The sequence below is a fragment of the Ipomoea triloba genome, chromosome 15, assembly GCF_003576645.1.
Source record: "Ipomoea triloba cultivar NCNSP0323 chromosome 15, ASM357664v1".
NCBI lineage: Eukaryota > Viridiplantae > Streptophyta > Magnoliopsida > Solanales > Convolvulaceae > Ipomoea > Ipomoea triloba.
Window position 1 is genome coordinate 9,037,715 of NC_044930.1, and position 6,427 is coordinate 9,044,141.

Here is a 6,427-nt window from a genome sequence, read left to right on the forward strand (position 1 = left end):
GTTCCTTCTAGATGCATATTGTTTTCAAAAAAAATTTTGTTGATCTAGATTTGATCAATTTCTCAGATTAAACTGCACTTCCACCTGAGCAAATTTATATATATATATATATATATATATATATATATATATATATATATATAGGGTCATAATCAAGTGTAGCCGCCCCTTAACGTGCGGTTAGTGCGGCTTCACCACTATGTATACAAATATACATTACTCAATGTTAGAAAATGTACCACACAAATATGCATCATTAGGTACGCATCACCAAAAAACACACCATTAGGTATGCAAATATACACCACACAGTGTTAGCAAACACACCACTAAGTATGGTGCATGCATTATTTTGGGTGTGTGGTGTGTTTTTTGATGTTTTTGTGTATTTTCATTATGGTGCGTTTTCTAACATTGAGTGGTGCATTTTTCAACATTGAGTAGTGTAAACCGCACCGACCGCACGGGAAGGCGCGACCCCATTTGATCCTTAATATATATATATATAGATTAAGGATCAAATGAGGATCTATAGTTAGGTGAGGACCATGTGGACTTATCTGATCCTTTGATTTAAATAATTCAATGGTTGTGATTAATTATATATATATATACATACATACATATATATATATATATATATATATATATATATATATATATATATATATATATATATATATATATATATATATCATTGTGTTGATAGGAAATTCATAAACAATAAATGGCTTGAAAACTAATACAAACGAACAACGAAATGGAACATATAGTCAGTAATTTATTTTAGAGTCACCAAAATGAGTGTTTTACCTTCACAAGCAAACCCACACTGCTAAGACAAATAAGCAATACATCAAAAAAAAAAAAATGATAAACAAGCTAGCCTTGAGTCCTTGACTACGATACCAAAATACCATATAAAAGTCATGAGAAAGTAATCACAAATTGGCAATACAAAAATAGTCTCCCAACAATATCAAATCACTAAAACACACTTAAATTGGCTTTCAACATGAATGCGTACGTGCCACTCAATGCTTGAAATGGGAATTCATCGAACCACATGTCTGAGCTGTGCAACCATAATAAGAAATTAAAGTTATAATTGTGGCAATCAAGCTCAATCCACTGAACATATAACAACAACAACAACAACAACAACAACAACAATAATAATAATAATAATAATAATAATAATAATTATTATTATTATTATTATTATTATTATTATTATTATAATTGGAAGAAATATTATAAGAATTTTTTTTTTAAAGAATATGACTGACCTCTAGATAAGATCACTGACAAGAAAGAAATAAAAATAGGTAGCTCATTTATGATCTCGGCACATTCTTTGCACCAAGAAAAACACACATATCAACTTTAACCCTTTTATTTCAAGAAAGCAGTTCACATCGATGACCGGAGGGTTAATCATCAGAAACCTGAAGAAAGATAATGTCCAACCAAGTTTTTTAATAAATAATCTAATAATCTATTTAAAATAATCTAATTCAATATCTAGCTTATATTTTGCTGATCTTAACATGAAAAGAAAAACCTTTATTTATTTAATTGATTTATATATAAAAAAACTAACTCCATGGTCTGACTTAAGTGACAAGCACCTCGAGTCACGGTATAAGATTATATTATATATAATATTTATTTGTAAGATAGTTGCAAAATGATATATAATGTGCTTATATTACTATTTCTTGTGACGGAGTAGAGGTACTACATACTAGGAGTCTAGGACTGTCGAGACCATCCATTTTCCTCCCCATGCCATTGCTTATGCACCTGTAAGAATAATGTATTGAAAGAGAAAATCAATTCAAATAAAATAAATTTTTTACTATTAAACAAACTTTGTAGTAATTAACAATTCTTTATGGAATAAATAATTAACATATTTTGCAAACTCTATTCCCATATTTATCATTAACTCTTTCTAACAAAATCACCATCAAAACATAAATATAAATAAAAGTTACAATTAATGTTATAAACTTTTTCAAAACATACAAAAACTTAGAGACAATTTCATTTAATTAAAAAAAAAGTCAGGATAATATACTTACTATTTCTTGTGACGGAATAGAGGTGCTAGGGTGGTCGAATTCATTGGTCTTGTCATGTTCATTCTCATTTGCTTGGTTATGTACCTGTAGATTATTAATATAAACTCGATCATATTCTTCTTCTAAACTTCAATTAAATAAAATGTTTTTTCCTTTTATATATAAATAAAAATAGTAAATAAACTTTCTAGGAATTCATGATTCTTTATCTACTAAACAATTAACCTGCTTTGCAATCTCTGCTGTCATATCTATCACTCATTCACTCAAATTAAATAATCTCACCATCGAAACATAAATCTAAAGGTTATGTTGTATGGTTGAAAAAGACAGGACAATATACTCACGATTTCTTGTGATGAAGAAGAGTTGCTGGGCTGGCCCAATCCACTGGTGTTGACATTTCCATCCCCATATGCTTGATTATGTAGCTGTACAGGATTAATATAAATTCAAATTCTTCTTCAATTCTATCACTTCAATTAAATCAAAAAGTTTTTTTTTTAAAATAATAATATTAAGCTAGCTTTCAAGTAATTCACGATTCTTTATCTACTACAAAAAAAAAAAAAATAATTAACATGATTTGCAACCTCTGCTACTGTATCTTTGACTCGTTTTCTCACAATTTGACGTTGTATGGGAATTTAAAAATAATATGAAATTGCCAAGGACCTTGTGGTCCAGTGGCATCAAACCCTTCCTTTTATATGGGAAGTGGTGGATTCGAGCCTCAGTGGAGGCAATACTGATTCTTGTGTTTCAATAGGTTGAGAAAGTAGTTATGAACAAATAAAAACAAAATAATATGAAATTGATATTTACTATACAATTTTGGAAGCAAAAAAAAACTTTAAAAGTTCCAAAACAAAAAAGATAGATATAATAAAACTCACAGTTAATGTTATAAAATTTCAAAACATACAAAACAGTAGAGAATATTTCATCTAATAGAAAAAGAGTGAGAGAATATACTTACAATTTCTTGTAACGAAATAGATGTGCTAGGGTGGTTGAATCCACTGGTTTTGACATGTTCATTCCCATATGCTTGGTTGTGTACCTGTAGAGGATTAATATTAAATTCATATTCTTCTTCTATCACTTCAATTAAATCAATTTTTTAATAAATAAACATAATAAACAAACTTTCTAGTAATTCACGATTTTGTATCTAATAAATAATTAACCTGCTTTGCAACTTCTGCTTTCATATCTTTCACTCATTTACTCAAATAATCTCCCCGGCCATCAAAACATAAATCTAATAGAATTTACAATAAATGCTTTTTTTTTTTCTTGTAAAAGTACAAATTTATGAATTGAAGTTTAATTTTCGCACACCTTACAATTTCAAGGTTGTATGTGAATTTAAAAATAATGTGAAATTGATCTTTTTCTTGTAAAAGTAAAAACTTATGAAGTTTTAGCACACTTTTCAAGTTGTATGGGAATTTAAAAATAATATGAAATTGTTCTTTACTGTTTTTTTTTTTTTTTTAAATTTTAACAAAAACTTAAAGAAGTTCCACAAAAGATTATGAAAGTGAGGAAAAATGGAAGTTAGAGACTTACCGTTGCTTGTGACGGAAGAGGAGTGATGAAGAGGTTGAATCCATTGATTTTGACATTTGTTTTTCCATGCCTTTTCACACAAATCTCTCTTGCAAAATCAAACACACTTTCGCTCACATCAAACAGTTCCATCACTTTAAGGCTGTCCACATTAGCTAAATCCTGTGGAATACTTTCTAGGGAAATACAATTCCTAAGAACCAGGCTTTCAAGAACTGGAAAGCTTTTCCCTGAGTCCACAGCTGTCCAAGTTATGAGGTTCATCTTACCAATGCGCAAATACTGAAGCGTTTTGAAAATAACATCACTGCTTAGATCCCAATGTTCCCCCGAGAAGGCATTGTCATCCAACTTGAGTACTTTGAGCTTCTCCAGCAATCCCAATACAATCATGTCATTCCATTGAAATAATGTACCAGACAAGGTCAACTTTCTTAGTCTTCTTGGAAACTTATTGGACATTGGGACCTTCAACTCTAATTTCTCAGAGTTGCCATGAAGCTTCAAGTTTTCGAGGCATTCTAGCATTTGAAGATTATTGAACAAGCAAACATTTTGTTTTTCCTCGAGAAGTTCTGATAAATTTCCACGAACACCTAACTTTTGGAGTTTGGGGGTCTTGTTGAAGATCTTGCTTGTGCAACTTCCTGGTGATATGGTAGAAAGTGTGCGGATATCTGTTTGTTTACAGCTATGCTTACCTCTCTTGGGAGGGGAGGGTAATTGCGTAGAGGTGTTGGTGTGCACATGCCTTAAGTCTTTCATGTTCCATATGCCTCCATTAATTTGTAGTGCCCTTTCTGTGGTTTTTATCACTAGAGTCTCCAACGACGAAAGATGTTCGAATGACTTGGGGAGGGAATTGATATCAGCTGTGATTGCAAGATACTTGATATAGCGTCGGGAATAAAGCTCATTTGGCAGCGAGCTAAATTTAAGGGATTCAATATTCAACACCTCAAGATATTTAAAGGTTTTTAGGATGGTTTCCAACTGCTCTGGCGTCGAATGAATCTCTCTCTTTTGTGAGGAGGATATCAACAAAGAATCAACAAGTTCAGCATCTTGACGTGGACCCATCCTTTTGTTGAAGAGATTGGAGAATGAATCAGATGGATTATTGTTTTCTACATGATCAAATATGTTCATAGTGTAGTATGAACAAAGTCTATCCAAATAAATTCTTTCATTTAATCTTTGCCCCTCATCCATTACATGGAATAACTTTGTGTTTTCAGCTTCACTTCTGCAGAACTCATGTAATGTGTCATGAATGCAACATGTTTTGATTTGACCATCTATGCTTCTTTTCTTCACCATCACAAGATTTCTATTAACAAGAACATTCAAATATTTTGAAGCTTCAACCTCTACCTCTAAAAGGTACCCATCTCCTTTTGGAAGGAATCCTTCAGCAATCCACAAACAAATTAACTTCCAAGCAACAATCTCATGTCCCATGGGAAAATATGCAAAATATAAGAAGCATTTTTTCAACCTCTCATCATGCAAATCATCATAGCTCAATTTTACTAACTCATGGTAGCTTTGGTCTTCTCCGTTAATTTCTAGAAGCGGATTATCAGCCACTCGTTGCCAACTAACTGAAGTTATACAATTGCGTAGGATACCAGTTACCAGTACTAGAGCGTGTGGTAATCCATTGCACTTTTCTGCTATTTTTATCCCAAGCTCTTCAATTAATGTGTCACACCATCCCTCTGTACCAAAAACATTATCTTTTATCAGCAACCAACCATCATTATTGCTCAACTTTCCTAAACTATGAGATTTCCAGGTAGAATCAACAACATTGCCGCTCAAGGTGGTTACCAAGACTCTACTCCCTCCCAAATTTGTAGGGAATGCAACTTTTAAAGAATCCCAGTCTTCTTTTTCTCGCACATCATCCAATACAATGAAATATCTTTCATCCTTTAATAATCCCTTTACTTTAGCTTCCAACTCATCATCTTCTAACTCCGTGCTAAAGTCTTTTGTTTGTTTGGAAATTTGATGCAGAATGTCAATGAATTTTTGCTTTCTATGACACCCTCGTGAAACATGAACCCAAATGCAATGGGTGAAAATTTTCCTAACTTCCGGATCTTCAAAAATCTTTAAGGCAAATGTAGTTTTTCCTGTCCCAGCATTCCCCACAATTGGAATGACAAAAAAATCTTTGGATTCTTCCATAATTCGAGATTTTATGGTTTTCAAATCATCAATAAAGCCCACTATATTATTTTCATCCTGAAAAATGAAAGGAAGAAATCATGAAAAAGCTAAGTAAAACGGAGTATTAATCAAGTGGTGGTTGGGATTCAATATAACTAACTATGGAGTAATTATTTTTATTGAAACAATGGATCGGAATTGAAATGAGCACCGAAGATAAACCATAGCTTCTTTACTACTTGCAGTACCTCCACATTCAATTCAGATGTATCAAAAGAATATATATATATATATATATATATATATATATATATATATATACCGGGGTGTATACCGATTTACTATATATTGTGTGCCTATAATGTATGAGTTGTGTGTCTCGACTGTATTATAGTAAAACCAGCACCTCACCCAATAAAAAAATCATAAAAAAACATCAATCTCACCTGAATAGATTCCTCTCTCCCTCTCTCTCTCTCTCTCTCTCTCTCTCTCTATATATATATATATATATATATATATATATATATATATATATATATATATATATATATATATATATATATATATATATATATATATATATA

General features: G+C 31.4%; 2 protein-coding genes across 3 annotated transcripts in view; both read right to left on the reverse strand.

Moving 5' to 3' along the window:
* Positions 1–6,427, reverse strand: part of LOC116005648 — a 161,379-nt gene that overhangs the window by 129,314 nt on the left and 25,638 nt on the right. The gene's annotated exons all lie outside the window — the stretch shown is intronic.
* On the reverse strand, positions 762–5,899 carry LOC116007229 (putative late blight resistance protein homolog R1B-16). 2 transcript variants are annotated; one of them, XR_004095218.1, is made up of 7 exons: positions 3,663–5,899; positions 3,067–3,150; positions 2,435–2,518; positions 2,088–2,171; positions 1,749–1,806; positions 1,290–1,448; positions 762–1,075 (listed from the first exon to the last, which is right to left on the reverse strand). XR_004095218.1 is itself a non-coding variant. In XM_031247851.1 (6 exons), exons 1-5 carry the CDS (start codon positions 5,856–5,858, stop codon positions 1,756–1,758), a joined length of 2,499 nt encoding a protein of 832 aa, XP_031103711.1. In that variant the 5' UTR covers positions 5,859–5,899; the 3' UTR covers positions 762–1,075; positions 1,749–1,755. The 2 variants fall into 2 exon arrangements, 1 of the variants encoding a protein (XP_031103711.1); XM_031247851.1 differs by lacking the exon at positions 1,290–1,448.

What these genes read in the sequence shown, in the direction of transcription:
- LOC116007229 (XM_031247851.1), bottom strand. Translation starts at nt 5,858, where the DNA reads ATGGAAGAATCCAAAGATTTTTTTGTCATTCCAATTGTGGGGAATGCT. An exon ending in CTCTTCCGTCACAAGCAACG is followed by an intron (nt 3,151 to 3,662) that starts GTAAGTCTCTAA and finishes AATCCTCTACAG; the next exon opens with GTACACAACCAAGCATATGG. An exon ending in CTTCTTCATCACAAGAAATC is followed by an intron (nt 2,172 to 2,434) that starts GTGAGTATATTG and finishes AATAATCTACAG; the next exon opens with GTACATAACCAAGCAAATGA.